At 47.6% G+C, this 20673-nt stretch overlaps 1 protein-coding gene across 1 annotated transcript in view; it reads right to left on the bottom strand.

Moving 5' to 3' along the window:
• Window positions 1-5396: 5396 nt before the first annotated feature.
• PRKCH (protein kinase C eta) overlaps window positions 5397-20673 on the bottom strand; it is a 206210-nt gene continuing 190933 nt past the window's right edge. The window contains exons 13-14 of the mRNA XM_010976676.3: window positions 8061-8204; window positions 5397-6684 (exon numbers count right to left, since the gene is read on the bottom strand). Of these exons, the coding sequence (XP_010974978.2) occupies window positions 6538-6684; window positions 8061-8204 (291 nt within the window). The 3' untranslated portion in view covers window positions 5397-6537. The remainder of the gene's footprint in view (window positions 6685-8060; window positions 8205-20673) is intronic.

Genomic DNA, 20673 nt, shown 5'->3' with positions numbered 1-20673 from the left:
CTATTTTTAGTTTTTTGAGGAATCTCCATACTGTTTTTCATAATGGCTACACCAAACTACATTCCCATCAGCAGTGTAGGAGGGATCCCTTTTTCTCCACACCCTCTCCAGCATTTATCATTTGTGGACTTTTGAATGATGGCCATTCTGACTGGTGTGAGGTGATACCTCATTGTAGTTTTGATTTGCATTTCTTTGATAATTAGTGATACTGAGCCTTTTTTCATATGCCTACTGGCCATTACATTTATTTCTTAAACGTGTTCCAGCACAGAGCTGAGAAAAAGTATTATTTCTGAGTCAGGAAGTGAGTGTTGGACACCCAGCTCTGACTGATCATTCAGCAGCATGTATTTTGTAAGCAGCTACATTGGGCCAGGTGCCATGGACACAAGTATGAGGTAGATAAGGCCACAAGGCTACTTTATTATTGAGTGGGTTAATTTGGGTAAACAATATCACATCTCTAAATTAGAATATACATTCCATGAATGCAGGGATCTTTGGGTGCTTTTTTTTTTTTCTTTTCACTCTAGTTTTTCCAGTCCCAAGAGTGGACGGGACATATAGTCAGTGCTTAAAAAATAGAGATTTCATGAGTGTATGGATCTCTAAGCTCCACTTGGCTCTTTTGTATCAGAATCTCCTGGGAGGGCATGTGTAGTTTGAAAACAAAGTCGCACTTTGTCTCATTGTCAGATTTTTTGGTGGTTAGTCATGATGTTTGTAATCTCTAATAAGACCAAAGAAAAATGTGAAATTTGTCTGTTAATCCCAGGGAAGCAGGGGTTACCCCAGATTGCAAGATGCTACTCCAGATTGATGTTAATCTATTAATCACCATATTTTGGGTACCATTGTTCATTGACTCTTCTAGGCCACAAGGAAGTAAGACCTTGTCATGTATGTTGTTGAAGGTCAGCTATGTGAAACTGATCATATATGCCTGATCAACCAGTCTAGTAAGTATCAAAGAAGAAAACAAGGTTAGACTTTCTAGACTTGTTTTTTTATGAACTCCCGTACAGTCCTAAAGATCAGTAACCCTGCTGGGGCTCATAAATTAATAATTCTGTAAATTTTGCCTGTATTTACCTAAATAATTTATGTAATCTCTTTATCTACCTTAGCCTACAGTTCTGTAGGCTTAAATAATGTTAAATAATTCTGAAATTTTGCCTGTATTTACCTAAATAATTCATGAAATCTCTTTATCTACCTTAACCTACAGTTCATTTTATCAATGACTAGTGTATCCTGGAAAACCATTTTCTTTGAGAAAATACAGAGGGAACTGAGTTGAAGAATGCTGCTTTATCTTTCATTCATAAGTGTTCTATTATCAGTTGCTAGAAGGGGAGGTCTATCCTTCTTGTGATCTTGGGCTGATAATTTTAGAAAGCCTTTTTCCTTTCCGTGTATGAACAAGCATGAGAAATATGGAGGGCAACCAGGTATGAGACACGGATATGTGATTTGGGGGAGCCCAAGGGGGATTTGGGACTGAGAGAGCTTGCAGAGGGTGTGTGGGGGTGCTGGGGTGAAGGCTGCGCAGAGGTGGACGTGGAGAAAAGGTCGGTGAGGGAGGTTTTGTGTGTGGTGTGGAGAGGAGTATGGCGTCGACATCCCCTGGTGGAGGCTGATGAACCATAGCCCCTCTCTTCACCCTTAGTCTTGAGAACACAAGGCTGGGAGCACTGCAGAGAGCATCCGGGTAATTTCTGACACTGCCAGATCACATGCCTGCTAGACTATCCCTGCATTCTAATTTGAAATGTCTCCAAAGAAGATGCCTGTCTCAGCCTCTACAACTGCTTGAGTGTTTGACTGCACTCAGTGCCTACACAGTCTTCACTCTGTGTGGCCTAAATTCTCCTAGCTGTGGTCCAAGCCCTTAGAAGAATGAAACTTCTGTGAGGTAGGAAATGCCTTTGTGGCGAGAGACAGGCAGCTCTGGGTGGTCTTTGGGTGTTGTGTGAGGACAGGGGCACTGAGGCCCAGGTTCTGGTAAGAATACACAGAACCGTGTGGTCCCTGGTTTTCCCAGAAGCCTTCCGGGTATCTTAATCCAGGAAGAAGAGGCCCTGTGTTCTGATTGGCTTCAAACCCTTTGGCATGCCAAGACTGAGTGGACACCTTGAACACAAGTCCTCTTTTCTGACCTGGTGCAGGCATACTGAGTGTCCAGAGGGAGCCCGGCAGGTGCTGGTGTTGGGGTGTTGCCCCTGTGCTGTTTGGTTAAAAGTGAGTTAAGTGTACCTTCAGGTTAAATAGAGCAGAACAAAAGAATTCCTGCAAAGCTTGAGAGAGGAGCCATTTTAGGGAAAACCGTCGGTATTTCTTAGTGTTGCTTTTTTTAGGGTGAACAGCACAGTTTCAAGCTTAATACTGACTCTGCATATCGGTCAGCACAGGATGGACCCCAGACATCCTAGGAGAAGCTTTTACAGGAGTCTCCTGAGAAATCTGTGCACCAGCTAGTTAGGACAGTGCTAACCCTCCACCTCAGAGCGGGCACAGCATCCCCACAGCTGAGAGATGGTGTGTGTCTGATGTAGGGATTAGCCCAGCTAATCCCTGCAGTAATGACACGGGGCAGGCAGGGGTCAATCTTGCTCCCACTTCACCAGTGAGCCCTGTGGTCAGATGTTCTGCTGAACTGGGTTGCAGGTTGGACAGAGTGGGCCAGAGTGTAGAGTGTTGGCCAGAAAATGAGGAAACCTGGGGAAATGACTCCCTTTCCCAAAGAACATACGTTAAGAGGCAGAATCAGTGCCCAGGTCTGCGCTCTACGTGCTCACCCCTGTGCCGTCTTGCTTCCCGGAACCGTGGTGGGCAGCGCAGGCAGGGTTGGGCTCGGAGGCAGTCTGACTCGGCAGGACCAGACATGAAGTGATGCTGAAGGTGCAGAAATACAAGGACAAGGTGGCTGCCACTTCTGGGCTCTAAACGAGCCTATAATGTACATAGGCAAATCAGGATTTGATGTCATCCTGGTGGTTGGAAAGCTGGCTCTATGGCCAGGTGGGCTTGGAAAATCAAATGATAGGGGAAGGGAGAATAGAGAACTGACTTATGACACTGGGGAATAAAGAGTGTGGAAGGGAGAGGAGAGAAAGTGCAACTGACAGGGCCGTGGAGGTGATTGTGGGTGGGGTGGCTGAGACAGGAAGCAGCCGAGGGTGGCACTCTTAGCTTTGATTCTAATTGAACACAGGAAGGAAGTGAGACGACAAAGCCTCATTTATAGCTGCACTCGGGCCTGTTCTGTCCAACCCGCAACTCAGTTCAGGGCAACATATGACCACAGGGCTCACTTCCTTGGCAAATGTCTCGGCTGTATGTGCATCTTCTCAGATGGTGGAAAGTGAGAAGTCAGAGGACCCAGTGTGATGCTGAGCCAGGGGCAGTCGCAGTGGGCTGTCGTGTCATTTTAAGTCGACACAGCCAGGTAAAGCAGTCAGTATGACCAAATTTGGGAATAAAGACAAAAAGCTTCATGGCATTGGCCTGTGAAAGAGTCAAGGCCAAGTCCGTGGCTGGAATATTTTTATGGCAAGCGCACCTAATTAAGATGAATGATAAACGGGGTGTTTTTATTTCTGGTTCTTTTCTTTGCTATCAAGGTATGTATCACCTCTGTCGCTGTAAACGTGCAGCTGCCCAGGTAGACCCGAGGCCATCTGCCTCCTTCCTGATCTACTAGCAGGGGGTGGTGGCAAGGGTGGGCTATTGAAACCCAGAAAGGCACCCCCCAGGGGGGGAGAGGAAAGGACCAGACACCTCCCCGACACACACCCTTCCTGCCAAGGCTCAGAGGTTACCCCAGAGGTGCAGACAGGGTTTACGGGTATGACCCAGACTATTTCCTCTTCCTTGGGGAGGTCAAGTCCTGATTGCGTCACTCTGGCCTGCCCCAGTTCCTTTAAGGCCGGGTGAGCAGTTCCAGGCCCTTGGCATGCAAATCAGACAATTTCACTGCTGATAAGTTGTTCTGTAGCTGGGATGAGTAATACTGGCCTACCCAGCTGCCAGTTTATCTAGTGCACTCTGCTAAATCTGGTTTACACCCTTTTTATTGTTCTCAATAACTCACAAAAGCGGGAAGAATAAGATTGGCCTTAATAGGGAAATCTTACCAAATGGGGCTAAAACTAGGGACTCGAGTTCAGTCACCTGGTCCCATTCCTGACCTAACTGCTCCACTTGTGTGACTTCGGACACTGTACTTAATCTCTCTGTCCTTCAGTTTCCCTATCCATACAATGAAGATGAGAGGACCCACCTCTCGGGGCACTGAATGAGGAAATACATTTAAAGTATTGGTAACAGGGCCTCATACATAATAAATATGAAGTGAAATAAATACAAAAATCCCATCTGCAGTCAAAGGCGAATAATATCTCAGAGCAAATGCTTTATCATCATTCTCCTTTCAAACAAACACTCACGGTTACATGTCAAATTTAGTCGGGTTGGCGTGGAATTGCTTGGGAGAGTAGGGGCAAAGGGGTGCGGGGATGAGGATGGAGGGTGATGAGGCCTGAGGATTGCTTAAGATTCCTTTTCCAAGAGGCGAGATGGTGGGGAGGGAAGGTGGGAGGGAAGTGTCAGTGGGACCTCATCTTGACCTCCATGCTATTGCTGAGCTCAGGAACCGGGCAGCCCCAGCAGACTCAGTGCCAGCAGATCAAATGGCTTGGGGCCAGTCTGCCTCTGGAAGGGCGGGCCAGTGGCCTTGTGATCCTCAGAAGGGATATTGTGAAGATTGGGTCAACTGACCTAGGGGGGAGTGCCCCCCAACTGCTAAGAGCTCAATGGAAAGGGAGACTCTTAGCTCCTCTATTCATTCAAAAGTCATTTTTTTCACCTTGGAATGCAATAAAAAGACCCTCACGGAGACTGTCACTACTACCCAGATACCCCTCAGCTGCTCTTTAGTTCCTGGCCCTGTTTGGCCAGAACGTGGCCTCCTCTACCTACAATCAGGCGTGAGCAGAGGTGATGTGTCCCTCCAAGGAAAGGTAGGTAAGCAGTAAGCACCGCCTCCATCTCTCCCTTCCCTTGCTACAGCAATGGTCAGACGGCATGGAGAAAAGATGGAGGAGGGCTACTGAACTTGTGCTCTACTTTCTCTGAAGGAGAGATAAGCACTGCTCCACCATACCTACTGTGTCAGTAGCTAGACCTAGTAAATGCTTATCAGTCATGACCCTGATGCAGAACGAAAGCTGGGGTTAGGAAGAGACAGGCCACGTTCATTTGAGCAACACACGTAATGTGACGCCAACCTTTGCTCTCAGGAAGTTGCTTTCCATTCTGCTCAAAGCTTATTTTAATTAGGTATCTCCTTTCCTGGTGGGGATAGGACTAAATCCTTTTAGACAGAAAAAAAATCCTTTTGTTACAAAATGCATTTATTTCAGCCAGATAAAATTCTCCAACTGCATATATATGAGTACATTGTATAAGGTCCTTTGATAAATGTCCTGCTTACAAGAGCCATTTCTAATTATTAAAATGCATACCAAACAGACATCTTTGTCTCTTAAAATATAAATAAATTGCTAAGGGCGAAGCCGTGAGTCTGGTCATGGACAGGAGTGGAGGGCGGTTATGCACTGATGAGTTCAGAGGAGTAACCAGACGTGGCCCCACGACGAGACTCGACAAGTCAGCAAGCACCCGGAGCTCACCTGCTGATTCCCTTCGGGCAGCGAGCCGCCTTCTGTGAAAAGAGCTATGCGCAGAGCGCTTATGACATACGCAACGGCGAGAAGCATTTCCCAGAACGCAGACACCACTCAGGTAACTTGAGAATGAAAGCTTGGTGAACGCAAATGTGTTGTTGACATTACTGGGTACTGTGGCACCGTCTCACTGGGCACTCAATAAATATCTACTAAACGAAAGGAAGGGGAAAAGACGAAGCTGTATCAGTTGCAGTGGTGTCCATCTGCTGTTGATACTGGGCTTGAAATTGTGAGCTTTATGGAGACCATGTTTTTTGCTTCCTCAAAGTAAATCATTCTACGTGGAAAGCCACCTGTTTCCTTTCTCTTCAAGTTCTTCATTGGCATTTAGAGACTCCTTGCAGAGGGCCAGTGTTAGGGGCTCATAGGCATAAAGATCACCTCGGAGTGGTCCATACAAGGTCTAAGTTCGTCGAAGTAACAAGCCTTGTTGGCTCAGAAGTTCTAGGATCTGGTTTATTCTTCATACCTTTTCTCCTTGTGGCTCCTGTTAATATACCCCAGGCCCAAAGTAGCCATGGAAACGCACAGGCTGAGCAGTGTGTTTCTTCCTGAAATCACATTTCAGTATCAGCTCAACTCTTTCCAGAACCATGGCTCCCTCAGGGCTTGAAGCAGTTGCTCTCTTGACGTTCCATCCTTCACAGAGTTCTCCACCTGCTCCCCGCAGGTCAGGTTCTTGTTCTAAGGCTGATGATGGGGTGGGGGTTCCCCACCAAGGAAATGCTTGGAAAACCTCGATCCCCTTTCGAATCTCATACCATCGCTCGCCTTCCCCACAGGGCTATGGATGCGATTCTGGAGAGACAAAGGAAAAGTTTCTAAACTCATCCTGGTTAATCATAGGAAGATGTCCCTCATCAATTGGCGTTAAAACTGGTTCTTCCTTTATGAAGTCAGGGTCAAAATTACTGACATCTTCTCGGGATTTCTGTCAAAAAGGAAAACAAGGAAAACTTCAGATTTCATGCCCTTGAGACTAGCTCGTCTCCCATGGGACTTAGCCCCTTCCCACAAGTTCCAAGAACTGCTCTGCACCTCTCTTGGGAGCATTAGTGGCAGTTATGACAATTGATTAAACAGTGCTTTATATGAATTCTGCTGCATGGTGTATGATCAGGGCGTGTGGTAACCACCAGTTCACTAACCCCACAACAATCTTGCTGAGCAGGCCAGCCTTTGGCTGGGAGGCCGAGGAATTAATTTGGTCACCTGACCCAGCTGGCTGGTCCACCACGTCCTCTCCATTTCACCGAGGTACCACTTCTCAGCGGGCCTGACCGAGGGGCACACAAGTCAACAGAGGCTGTGAAAGTTCACGCTTGGCCCACCTCTTGTTTGTACACAGGCCTATATGCTTGAAGAGATTTTCTTGAAAGACTTGTTAGGACTGCTGGGTGTAGGTAACGACTGCCTCTCACTTTACTCACCAGACAGATTAATTCTGTCCTGTTGGCCAAGCTTTCCTTCCTCCCCACAGCAGGTTGCCCAGGAAAGGAAGTGGCTTTATTGTTGGGTGTCTGGTGTCTCAACTGAGCAGGCTGTTACAGGTTAGGCTAATGATGTTTACAGATGTGTCTTTTTCATTTTTACACACTGATGCTGAAAAGACCATTTCTAAGATCGTGAGACCTCTCAGCTCTCTTACCTCAGGCAACGATACCTCTGTCTTGGCCTTTGGGGCGCCCCTTCCTCCCCTACCTGGGGTGGCTCTCTTGCCCCACACAAGAGAAGGAGCTCAGCTCTCAGGCCAAGACCTGGGACGCCCTCAGGACTGCCACTCCACTCAGTTGCCTCGCTGGGAGAGTATCTCCTGGTCAAAGAGGACTTGGCCAGAGCTGCAGCAGAGGTCACAGTCCCGAGCTCTTCAGGCTGGGGAGCCAGGCTCAGGAACTGCGGAGCATTTCACATCCTCTCTACTTTCCTGGGGTCCTAGGAAAGGCGCACTGACTAAGGAGCGTGAGGAAATTGGCTCGGAACAATGAATTTCTCAACCAAACTCTTTGGGGGAAACCTGGAAAGTTTCAAGGACTCTTAGACCACAGGAAACTTTAACCTGGGTTAATGGAGGGTGGGGCCGGGGCAAGCGAGAGGTGAAAACGCTGAGGAGTCACCCGGCACACAGAGATGTGGCCTCAGTGGCGAGGAACCCGGCCTCCTCCCGGGTGAGGCTGCCTCTCAGAGTGTCAGGCTCAACTTCCAGTTCGGTCACTCCCCAGGAGACTGGCCACTGCTCCATGCACTGGAGTGGAACACAGAGACACTTTAAGAAAGAAGAAAGGCTACAATGTGGCCTTGGACACTTACGATTCGGGGTCTGAAAGGTGGTTCTACTTGGCGATGGTTCAGCTGGGCCCAGTCGATTTCCCTGAAGAAAGGATGTCTCAAGATGGCGTGCTCACCGCCCTGACTGGGGCTGCCCAAGCGCATGGTTGGGTTCTTGGTCATGAACTGAGAGACAAGGGGAGAGAGACAGTCAATCACTCGGTCAGACACAGCCAGTGTGTCCTAAGATGGCAGGCATCAGCTCTGGCAGAAGAGCCCGTGTGAGGCTTCCTGGCTGTGATCTTGCTTAACCAGCTGAATTTTCCATCCCGGGCAGCACGGGCACAATGAATCATCCTGTGAAGGCGCAAGGGCTCGTGTGTGCTTCTGGCCTTCCCCACTTCCATTTCAGACGTGGCAACTCAAACAAAACTGAAGGGTCCAGTTTTCTGTCCTGTAAATACCATGTATTTTTCTTTCCCCTTGAAAGGAAAGAAAGTCTTTCTAAAACAGTGTCCTTTCTCCAGCCCTGCAGTTGTAGACAGCCGGCAGCTTATGAATGGGGCTACTTTTCAGAACAGCTGTGCCATTTTCCTGGGAGACCCGGCCGGCCAGCCAGGATGCCCACTCTCTGACAAGACCACAGAGAGAAGAGTGTGAGTCATTATTCTGAAGAATCTGTGTGAAGAAGCCGCAAGGGTGAAAAACTTAAAGTTCTGTGTTCGGGCTCCAGGAAAAACAAAGGTGGTCGCTTTTATTTCTACAACAGAGATATCATAGTTTTGAGTGAAAAGCTTTTTCTCTGTAAGATGCTCCCTTCTCTCTTGCCCTTCCATTTTGAAATGTTTCATGATGGAGACTCTTGTTACATAGACCAAAAATTAAAACAAGCCTTGCCATATATTCAAGGAATGTGTGTATATAATCCTCGGTATTTATATCAATTGGGCAACTTCCTTGGGTCTGAGCTCCTAGCAAGATGTTTTGGGCTAACTCTACTTGCACAAAATGGTCAGTAAGGGTATTCTGACCATTTCCTGACTGAGGACCAGTATAGGATAATTCATTTTTCATAACTGGCATGTGATTTTCAATTTCAAAGACACTTAAGCTAATTTCCCATTTTCAAAAGAAAATTGCCTTGGATACAAACTTAAAAAAAATGGAAAAAAAAGAAAATGAATATATGTATGTATATGCATTACTAGGGCATTGTGCTGTACACCAGACATTGACATATTGTAATTGACTATACTTCAATTAAAAAAAATGGAAATCAAGTTATCATTAAACAAATTGATAACGGCCCCCAAGCACCTCTTTCCAAGTTTGATTTATGAACACAAGACAAGAGCACACAAGAAAGGGCAGGGTTTAGAGGTGGCCGTCCCGGCCCTGCCAGGTATCCAAAGCTGCGAGACCTCCCGGGTTGCTTCACATGAACATGATCACACGGAGGGAGGAGGCTGCAGAATCCCTAAGCAAATCTGACAGGAGAGACTTCGTAAAATGCGAAAATGCTAAAAAAAAAAAAAAAAAAAAAAAAAGCTTCAAAGGACAGAGAGTGAAAAATGAAGATACTGATGGGGTTGAATGGTTTCTCCTCTCTCCTAGACACAAGGAATGCAAGGCCTGGTGCTGCTGGATTTGGAGGTAGAACTCAAAAGTAAAGGCAGCTTTCAGGGCAACAGAGTCCAATCCGGGCAGTTAGCACTCCGGGCACGCACGGGGGTCCACGTAGACTTAGGGAATAGATCTCATAAACCACTTCATTCTGGAAGAGCTAGCAGTTCACGCTGCCTGGCCTCTCCCCAGATAAGTCTGTGCACCTTAGAAAGGCAGCAAAAATACACACACAAAAGAAATGAGTACACTCTCCTTAGCAAAATCAGTGGGATACAATCCCTGATGGAATAGTGGTGTCTAATTAACAAAAATCAATGCTGCGAAAAACTCAGGCCACAAGGCCAGCAGAACAGACCCAGATGGCTTGTGGGAAATTCTCAGGCCTGCCAATGGTGTGAGCAGAGGACACCTTGTGAATGTGTGGGTACAACTTGTTCTTTTGGGCAAGAGGAACAGTGGAGGGCTCTTGATGCCAGGGTGGCAGGAGCCCTGGTGTCCGAATGACTTTGTGTATTCTTCCCTGCCCGTGGCCCAGAAGCCAAGCTTCCAAGGGGCACTGTGGAAAGGCACTGCCCGAGGCGAGGCCGACCCAATGGGGCTGCTCTCCTCTGACAACTGCATCCCTGGAAAGGGAGTCAGGCAGAATAACCCTTTCACTAGCTTAGACTTAGAATTCTGGTAAATCCTTCTGAACAACCAAGCAGTTTGAACTTTGAATATCTTGAGCCCTTTAGATACAGCCATCCTCCACGTGAAAAAATATAAGTTCTATTTACAAAGGTTTGCAGGTATCTGTGCAAGACAGCGCACTATGCCTCATGGGGGGATACACAGATGACAAGGATGGTGTCTCCCCACGAAGGAGCTGATCAAGAGAAGAGGGCGGAGGCAAGCAAGCATTCTCTGTAACACCCAGCTGGATGAAATGCAGAGACACAGCCAGGTGCAGTGGGAACTTCAAAGAGGGACAGGGCAAATCTCTGGGGGTAGATGGTGCACAGGCAAGCAATGGCCTCGTGGAAGAGGTGACATTTGGCAAGATGACGTGGATGCACAGAATTAACAGAGCAGGAAGGAAGAGGACCACGATGCCCGAGAACACAGGTGGTGCAGATGCCGGCAACCATGCGCATGTTGGTCGGGGAGCTGCGAGGACCCACCAAAAATAATACGAAGAGGTGTTGACGGCAGCTGCCCTGTGGTCTAGGGGAGGACTCTAGCCACGGTGTGATGGATAAATCCCAAACGGAGGGGTCAGAGGTTGTTGGGGATTGGGAGTGACTAGTCAGGAGCCTGAGGCAATGGCTGAGAAGACAGGACAAGCTCAGAGTTTAGTTTCTAGTTAGTGGAAAGGAAGGGTGTCCTGGAGGGCCTGTGGCAGAAGAATGAGCACACTCTACACTGCCTGGAACTGGGGGGAAGGGCCTGGAGGAGTGGCAGGTCCCAGGGTGCCCTCCGGCTGTCCAGTGGAATATTGGTGGCAAGTAGTGGAAATGGGGGACAAAAAGCAACAGATCATTGTCGGGAGGAGTAGTGTTAACAGAAGTAGGAGCAGGAGTAACTACTTTTGTCAGAGGAACCAAAATCAAAACACCTGTTTCTTAAGAGCTCACGGATCTAGGCAGTTGGTGTGAGACACTGATGTGCTATATGTTTGAGATGTGCAGACACCCACCAGGAGATGAGGAGCCATGCAGGACTGGGGTGCAGGCCGGGCTAGAGATCTCACTTTCTGGGACATGGTTTGGGGAGAGAGAAATTGCTAAAGCGGAGGGAGAGAGAGAACAGAACAGAAAACAGCTCCAGGCCGCAGACATTTCATTTGGCCCAAATCGAGGATTTTAAAATAGTTTTAACTACTTGTCAAACATTTAAAAAGTAGCAAATGTCACATCACATCAAAGTCAAGTTTTCCAAATTCTCTTGAAGATGGGATATTCTGGAACAATGGACCTCCGCAGCTTCTCGGTGAAAACGGCCTGGAGTTGACCGGGGCTGCCTCGTTAGCTGGGGCCGGTGATCCCTGGTCAGCCCCTCGGCCCTCCATCCCCGCGGCCTCACCCCGGGCCGGCTTCACGCAGGCCTGTGCTGGTCCTAAGCCTGGCACAAGGTAAGAAGGCGGCCAGGGTGGCAGCAGGAGCTCATGACAAAGCCTGAGGATGATAAAGACCACGAAACAGAAACCAGGACAGGGACCACTCCAGGGAGAGGAGGGTGCTCAGTGGTGCTGAAAGAGTGAAAGGAGGAGGGGGTGTGGTCACAGCCCCTGTCTGACTACCCTCCTCCAAAGATGCAGAGATGGGAGGTGAAGGAACACTGAACATCAGTCCCAGGCCTGGATCTTCTATTGTAGGAGGGGTTTACTGCCCGAGACCAGGCCCAGGACGTGTCCTTGCAGCTGTGACGATGATGGCATGATGCCGCTGCAGAAAACTTCTTCTATTTGCTCATGTCCTGACTGGGACCCAAATGCCAAACGAGTTAATGGCGATGGTGTTTAGGGTGATCACTCATCCGTCTCTAAGGTCCCACTGACAACTTGCCTCACCTCAACTGACCTTCTCCCCGACTGTGGTCCCAACAGGGAAGTCAGCCAAGAGGGAAAATAAAGTGACTTCATGAAAAATTCTGGACACATTTACTAAAGGAAGCAGAATGTTTGCTGGGGTCAATGAAAAGCACTTTGTAAGCCGCAAAGAGGAGGTCGGGTGGAAAAGCTGAGGCCACCCCAAATGTACGTCTCTAGCTCACTGGAGGGCAGGGGCAAGAATGCATGGATGCATCTTGTTTCCTCCTTCCTCCCGTGGCCCTTGTGAAAGTGGAATTTATGTTGAAGATTCTGCAGGAATCAGAAGCACACGCCTGCCGGAGAATGAGAAACAACATTCTTTCAAGGCAGCAGAGAGGGCGCGGCCACAGGGGGAAGCAGTCAGCCAGGTGTCCCTCTGAAGAAACGTTAAGCGATGGAGGCCCGGTTTGCACAGGGTTGTCCTGGGAAGCCTCCTGCCAACCAAGAAAAGATGTACAAAGGATGTAAGAGCTCCTCTGAAGGAGGGCGCAGAGTGAACTGGTTAGGTGCTGCAGCCTGACTACTACGTTTGGATGCCAGTTCTCCCACCAGTGGCTGTGTGGCTTTGGATCAATTTATTACCCTCCCCGGGCCTGAGGTTCCTCAGCTGTAAAATGGAGATTTTCCTGTATTTCACAATGTGATGATGAGTAAATGAGATAATCAGCACAAAATATCTGGCACAAAGTAAGCCCTCAATCAAGGCTAGTGAGTATCAGCAAGTATCTTGTTAAAGCGCCTGTAGGACCATCCTGTTCCACCTAACGGCAAGGGCACGGACTGAAAAGCCTCGGGGAGATGAACATCTGAGGCTTATCTGGCTTTCTCTGCTACTCTACTGTGCAGCCAGGAAAGAGAGCAAGTTCTGTTTCTGCCTCCGCTGCCCCAGACTCCAACAGTGGCAGTGACGGTCTCAAGAAAACAATTTTTCTGATAAGGTTTTCGAAAGACAATCTGAAAACAAGAACGCAGATAAGACTCAGGTTTTAACATGCAGTTCTATCTGCTTTAACAACAGAAGGGAAGTACCAAGTGCAGGCCGAGTGGAGTTACTGGGGATTGAACCCAGGACCTTGTGCGTGCTAGACACGCGATCTGCCACTGAGCTATACCCCCAAACCCGGAACCTCTGCTTATAAATCTGAGGTCAGCTATAGTACCTGTCATGTCTTGTGGGCTCTGCTACACCCGAGGTGGCTTCTGTTTTGAGCTGCCCGGTGTTGCAGAGGCTAGAGTTCCAACTCACCCTGTGTGTAGCAATAACACAACCCAAATGTACTCTGCCTACATTTTAATGCATTTCCATGACTCAAAGTATTTTTTGTTTCAAAAACCTATCTGATTTCAGAGGAAGAAGACTAGTTATATAAATAGAGCAATCGATCTAAGATTTTCTTCCAGGAGAGAGAGAACACTATGTTTCCTACTTGACAGGTGGATGTGGCTGAGGGGCAAACAAATCTCCTCCTTCTCTCATTCAACTGCAAACCAACAGGCAGAGAGGTCGTGCTCCGTGCTGGCAAGCTAGAGGGCAGGAAAGCAGGCTGCAGGGCGCTCCCGCCTGTGTTCCAGGGAGATGCTCCTAGTTAGGAAGAAGGAACTTTTTGGCTTTACAGAGAGCTCTGAGGAGGGAGAGGACACAGAACAGGGTATGATATGGTTCACGGCCACGATGGCCACCCTGGTGTGGATAAAATGCGTGCCTGTGGGTCTTTGGCCACTGTCACAGGCAGAGTTTGCCCTTGTGATGAAGACTAGTCTCCCACTGCTGCCTTCCCACCCCTGCAGGCCAGGGCAGGGTGGGCAGCAGCACCTTCCAGCCAGGGCAGTGGTGAGAGGGACAAGGTGAGACATGTGAGCCAGCTGCTGGGTCTGTTCCTCCGCTTCCCAGTCTGTATTTCCTCCCGTGCTCCCCCCTCGGTCACCTGCCCAAGGCCACCCGGTGTGGGAGTGGTGGAGCTGAGATTTGGACCCAGATCTATCTCACACGAGAAGCCCCTGCTCTCAGTCACTGTGCTAAACCTCCCTTTGAGGCTACGAGTATCTTCCCGCATGGATTCCAGATCAAAGAGCAGCGTGGACTGACAGGTCAGGAGCAACCCTGGGACGATGCTCAGAGCTTCACGTGAATGAGAAGGCACAGTGCTCTGTCTGCTCATGTGCTACTCCCTTTGCTGGCCCACAAGACAGCCTTCTTCCCGCGACTCTAGGGAGGGAGAAGTGACTGAGCCATACACCCAGAGCAGGTGCTAAGGGATGTGGCAGGAAAGGAACAGTGTTGAAAAGAACCTGAGGAATCCTTCATACTGACCACCTGGTTTCAACTCCAACCACTGGGGTCTTTATATCGGAGAAAAAAAGATGACACTGTTGGTCATTGGTATTTCCAAATACCAGAAGTGCTGTTGGCCAGAAGAGGCAGTGCTGAATGGAGAAATAAGCTCAGAGAGTGGAAGTTAAAGGAGCATGTGTAAGTACGTCGCAAGGAAAATTAAAATGAAAACACACTAATACTCAATGCCATTCAGTGATAAAAGGGGCTTTCCTGGGAGGAACAGGACTGTCCTTTGGAGACACTGGAACAAGACCTGAATGACATGTCGGCGTCAGATGAGAGAGACCAACGTCCCCCACAGTCTGTGCCAACATCAAGAGTACAACCTTACCCTTTCTTTCTTCTTTATTTGGATTTGGGGGGGAAAAAAAACCTGTCATTACCCCTCAGGTGAAGACGCCACATTTTCCTTGGGTCTGAAGTGCACTTGTCTTTAGAAAAATGAAATCAAACTCCTTCTGCTGATCTCCATGGGCTAGTTACCAAAGGAAGGGGTGGGTGAGGATGTGAGTTTATTTGAAAATGCCTTAACTGACCCACATCAGAGCACAACGTGAGCTCCCTCCAGGGACACAGTCTACAGGGGGCTTTATTTCCTTTTATTGAAAACAAGTGCTAAAAATGCCCTGTCCTGTTCCTGTTCCTGCACTGGGGCGGGAACAGGGCTCAAATCTGGAGCAGGCTTGTGGGCTGTATTTTCCATCCTGTCATTGGAATCCTGCACGCAGCCTTCTCATGGGCACATATTCAATTCCTTTTCAGCGCTCTCAGCCCTCTGCCTGAGCCTCCTCTGAAACCCAAGTCTGTCACATGACCTGAGTGGAGCTCCTGAGATAATGCTGGCTAAAAAAAAGTCAGAGGTGAGTCTCAGAGATGGACGCCCAAGGTTAGGCATTTGTGCCAACACTAATAGTGTTGGCCAAGATGGTTTTATTTCTGGCAAACCAGTCGTGAGCAGCTCTGACTGACGGGGCGGGGTTCACTGCTCTCCAGCAACTCCCAACTGTTAAAGGAAGAGGCAGCTCTCCTGACAGCTGTGATCCCCCAAATGTAGCTACTGCAAGGATGCAAGTGCTAAAAAAAGGTTACTCCAAAGACATACCACACAACAGCTTTGTTTCCTCCTGATGAAACATTGGGCAATGCCTTTCTTTATCCTGAACACGCATTATCTTTGGTGTCCAAACCAAACCATCAACTGCTCAAAATTATTCATCTTTGATAACTGGCAGGGACAAACGACAGAAAACAAAGTGTGCTACTTCTGTTCATCAGAGTTTTTCCAACTTAAAAAGTGCCTCTGACCCACAGATATCGGTTAGCAAACCTCTACATAGAGAAGATTTCCATGCTCATTTTACAAAACGTCTGGCATGCTCATCCTCCTGCCTGAGAGATGGAGATTAAAGAGTCATGTGGAACAAGTACTTCATTAAAAAAAATCCTTCACACTGCTTGCCACAGATAAAATGTTAGAACTTCTATTTTTAGGAAACTTACAACCTAAAACTGGGGAAGGAAGTTGAGAACAACAACTTCAAAAAAATGATAAAGACTGCTGAAAGTGAAGTCTCTAGGAAGAGCAGTATTTTTCTGTTTTCTGCCAACACGAGCCTGGTCTATCTGTGAGTAAGAGGTCCATTTCAGAAGGTGTCAGTTTCAGGAGGAAGCCTGCCTCTGGGAACTCCAGTCCTGGACAAGGGCTTCCAGGGTGCCTGTTACCCATCCCTCTTGTTAAAGGACATTTTAGTAACTTACTTTTGGACCCTCCTCATAACAGTGTTTGAAAAACCAGCTCTCGTGATCGAGAGCTGGAGCCTCTGCATGACTTGGTCCCCGTTTTCCCTCCGCTTCCTTAGCCTCCTCTTGGCTGACCACCTGTGGCTGCTGCGTTGGATGCCCCCCACCTCTGCCTGGAGGGGAGGAGGGAATGCAGAGGAGCAAACTCAGGCTGCTCCGGTCAAGTGCCTGGTGACAGATGTGGGACACACTAGTGGCTAAAAAAGGATCTCAGAATTACATGCGGTTTCCCCTCTGTGCACAGAGGCAAACAAGACTCCTGCTGACAACGCACTGAGGATGAAATCTGATAGGTGTGATGACAGGTAAGCCCACGCGTGCACGCACACACTTTAACTTCTGTAAAGCTTAGGCACAGATGTAAAGCTATCATCTCCTGATCCAAGTTTACGATGCCTCCCAAACTGACAAAGGTGACTCAGGAGAACGCACCGAACTCCTTTCAGCACTTACTTAACCTGGCTCCCTGCCTGAGCCTGGAGAAAAGGGTGTTGACCCCACCTGAGTCAGCACTGGTGCCTGGTGCTCTCTCACAGGAGATGACTTCGCACAAAGGAACACTCACCTCAGAGAGAGGCCATCACTTTCCCAAGCTTAGGGGACTCACAAGGATGTCTCCCTGGCCTTCCTGGAGCTAGATGAGGCCAGAAAGCGCAACCACAGAAGCTCTAAGCAAACTATTTTCTTCTGTGTCATGGTGGCTAATTGGAAACATTTATTTATACCAAAACCAAGTAAAACCAAAAACCCATTTAAACAATCATCTTTAAGTCCAGAGACTTAGAAAGCCTGGATCTGTTTCTCACACGAGGGTGTGTATCCTTGGACATCCTCCCTGGGCTCCTTTCTGCGGTCGTTGCTGGTTTTTACAGTCTGTCCTCTGAGAGCAGGGGTGGGATGGTTTTGCATTTGGAGCACGCGCATGTGAGCGTTTATCATATGTACTTTTACAGTGAGGGTGAGAAATGAGAGCGAAGAGGGCACGCAAGAAAAACTCTTCCCTGTGCACGTTTTTGGCCGAATACTATGGTTATTTCCAGTTGGAAGGATCACTGGTTAATGACTTGGGAATTTTTTTCAAGTAGAAAACTGGGCTAAAACCTGTAAATGCCACTCCTCTCCCACTGACTCTGTGCTCTGCGGGGAATGTTCGCACAAGCAAGTCCCCCACCCCCTAGCCAAGTCTACGTGAAATTTTTGGACATCGATACACCAAGAACTCCAAAGTTCACCATTTTGGAGGGGTGGTAACGATGATGATGGAAGGGCCTGGGAGGAAAGTTACTGACTTTGGAGTGATGCTGGTGCCCATCCTGTTCAACCTTTCACCCTCCATGGAACGACAGATAAGCCCACCACCTCGCCCCAAATTCACGGTCCTCACTGCCATTATTACACCATCCAGAGCCTGAGGTCTTGCACATTTCTGACTCCGTCTGTGGTGTTATACACATAGATACCCAACCAATGTCCACAAACAGGGGCCACTACTACTTCCTTCCCTTTAAAAAGGTAAGAAGGCAGTCAGAAAGAAAGCATTTCCTTTTGAAGGAAAAAAAGGGGGGCCAAGGAAAATATCCAGCAGACACCAATTCCAGGAACAGGGCTGACCTTATGTTCCAAAGAGAAGCTCATCAGGAAATCTCAGGAAGCCCAGCAGGGATGACTACCACGTGGAGATGGCGTGGGGCTGGACAGGAAGGGCTGGCTCGGGACCTTGGCCCTTCCCGCCTGCCTCTCTGGTGGGGAGGGGAAGACCTGGCCCGGCAGAAAAGGATCACACGCGGAGGTGTGGGCAGAGCTCACCAATGAGGGCTCTCTCCCTCTCTGTTCTCACATCAAGAAACCTTCTTTGGGGTGTGCCTAGGCACTCAACTTGGGGGTCAAGGGACTCCTTTTTTTTTTTGTAGTTTAGTTGATTTGCAATGCTGTGTTCATTTCTGGTGCACAGTATAGCCATTCATTTATAAGTGTATATATATTCCTTTTCTTATTCTTTTCCATTATAGGCCATTACAAGGTATTCAATATAGTTCCCTGTGCTATACAGTAGGACCTTGTTGTTCACCTCATTTAGATAAAGTAGTTAGAGTCTATAAATCCTGAATTCCCAATTTATCCCTCCCCCCACCCCTTTTTACCCTGGTAACCATAAGTTTGTTTTCCGTGTCTGTGAGTCTGTCTTTGTTTTGTCAATAAGTTCATTTGCGTCCTATGAGGCCCTTCCTGAGAAGATATGAATGTTCACAGATGGTAAAGAATGAGTGTGCCAATACCGCTGATTTTGTCTACAGCATGAACATGACCAGGATGATGCAAACTCCCAGTCCAGGACCTTGAGACACTTACTGGGAATCAAAAGATGTCACTGTTACTGAACATTTCACAATACATTAAAAAAAAAAAAACCCAAAACTAAAAAAAGATGTAGCTAGATCCATCAGACAGCTGGTATATGGCTCGTGTCATATGTGGCTTCTTTTTGTATTGTTAAACCATTTCGCATCATTCATGAAGGCTGAATTTACTTTTTCTACACATTCTAGAATATCTGCATATGTATAAACATAATACAAATACACAGGCACATATACACACACACACTTTGAACTTGTATAAGAGATCAATTCATATGTTAATTAAAAATACTATTATGGAATTTTCCAAACATATGTAAGTATGTACCCATCACCCAGCCTGACACACGCCCAGTCTTGTTTCATCTGTTCCTCTCCGCTACCCCTGGATGATTTTGAAAAAGAAAAAATCCCAGCTATCTCATCTACAAGTACTTCAGTCTGTCTGATCCAAGACACCTCTTTATACAACATCCAAAGAGATCTTTTAAATATGAAAAAAAGATTTTCGTCACTCATGCTTGCTTGAAATCCTTCAGTGACTACCTTGGCCCTTCAGAGAAAGGTTCGATTCCTCCGCTCAGCCCCGTGTCCTTCGTGCTCCAGCTGTTTCTTCAGCCTCGTCTCCTGCATCCCCCGCACCCACCATCGCCCCACACCTTAGCTCGTTCCACTCCAGCCTCACCAACACAGCAACTCCAAACGACTTCTCTTGTCTCAAGACCTTTGCATACTTGTAAGCCTGACTGACTTCTCTTCAGCCTTTGTTCTCGGCTTAAATGTCACCTTCTCAAGACGGCTTCCCTGGACAGCCTAGATTAGGTTTGGTCTGCCTGTTCTGTATCCTCAGAGCAACTTAGACTTAAACAAAATAAAAAAAAAATGTAAGTATACAGTTATTTGCATAATTTCTCTCTCTCTTTTTTTTTTAACAGACCTGTCTTCCTCCCTACCCTAACTGCACTGTAAGTTCCACGAGGGCAGGGATGATGTCTATATGTACATATATTCCTTATGTATATTCCAGATGTGTCTGTTTCTAACCCCAGCCCCTTGCACAGCACCTGAACAGAGCAGACCTGTGGCTGCTACGTGCATATGCATTGATACATGCCCGTTAAATAAACAGGAGGACCAATATCCATTTGGCTATTTACATGCCACATAAGTGACTCTGGATTAGATAAAAAGCTTCTGGGAAAACAGAAGTACAATTCTCTCTGGAATAAAAGTCTAACACAGCCTCATATACAACTAAGCATTTAATAATCTTAATGATGTTGGTGGATTGTTCAAGGAGAGGAGGATGATAATGACACCCCTCAGCGTGCTGTGAAATTATTCCTCACATTAGCGACACTTTGAAGATGCTTTCATGGGCGCTGCCTCACTAGAAGTGGGCACTGGAAGTGTTATCCTCGCCACGTGACGGAGGTAAGGACTGGAAAGCGGTGTCAGGAGGGCCAGGGTGTGCTGTCTCCATTCTACCCCTCGGCCTCAGCTTCATCTACCAGCCAGGGGTTTAGACAAAGCGCTTCTGAAGTTCTCCCGACGCTGCAATCCTGAGCTTACGTCTCTAATAGTCACCAAGCTCTATGATGAGTGATTACAATCCTAAACTCAGCACATGTGCCCTCCTGACAGCTTTTAGGACTGTGCGAGACACCATCCAGGGAGTCTGCGTTGGGAATTTTTTTTTTTAAATTGAGGTACAGTTGATTTACGATATTAGTTTTAGGTGTACAGCAGTGATTCAAACTTTTTGCAGATTATACTCCATTTGTAGTTATTGTAATATATTGGCTACATTCCCTGTGCTGTACACTACATCCTTGCAGCTTATTTTATACATAGTAGTTTGTACCTCTTAACCCCCTACCCATCTCTTGCCCTCCCTCCCCACTGATAACCACTAGTTTGTTCTCTATATCTGCGAGTCTGGTTTTTTTTTTGTTGTTGTTGTACTCA

The sequence above is a fragment of the Camelus dromedarius genome, chromosome 5 (assembly GCF_036321535.1).
Source record: "Camelus dromedarius isolate mCamDro1 chromosome 5, mCamDro1.pat, whole genome shotgun sequence".
In the NCBI taxonomy this organism is placed as follows: domain Eukaryota; kingdom Metazoa; phylum Chordata; class Mammalia; order Artiodactyla; family Camelidae; genus Camelus; species Camelus dromedarius.
Note: the sequence above shows the minus strand (reverse complement) of the source record. Positions and strands in the feature narration are given on the sequence as shown.